Consider the following 216-nt stretch of genomic DNA (forward strand, 5'->3'; position numbering starts at 1 on the left):
CAATTTCGCTTGGTTTCTTGTTTAAAATAATCTTATTTTAGGCGTTAATTCATTTATTTATTTATTTACATATGCATCTGAACAAAAACATGCATGTTCTAGCAAGGTGCATGCCACTCCATTCCCCGCTGCATCGCTCTCAATTATCTCGTGTTGCGGTTTGTTTACAGGGAAGGGCAGCAGCGCAGCTGGTTTGACGGCAGCAGTGATGAGAGA

The 216-nt window shown here is 41.2% G+C and overlaps 1 protein-coding gene across 1 annotated transcript in view; it reads left to right on the forward strand.

Annotated features, from left to right (window-relative positions):
* Nucleotides 1–216, forward strand: part of EMH_0071170 (DNA replication licensing factor, putative) — a gene marked incomplete at both ends in the record, with an annotated part of 5,097 nt that overhangs the window by 810 nt on the left and 4,071 nt on the right. The window contains one exon of the mRNA XM_013499067.1: nucleotides 1–12. Within this exon, the coding sequence (XP_013354521.1) occupies nucleotides 1–12 (12 nt within the window). The remainder of the gene's footprint in view (nucleotides 13–216) is intronic.

Source organism: Eimeria mitis, genomic scaffold (assembly GCF_000499745.2).
Source record: "Eimeria mitis Houghton genomic scaffold, Emh_scaff3964, whole genome shotgun sequence".
NCBI classification, from domain to species: domain Eukaryota; phylum Apicomplexa; class Conoidasida; order Eucoccidiorida; family Eimeriidae; genus Eimeria; species Eimeria mitis.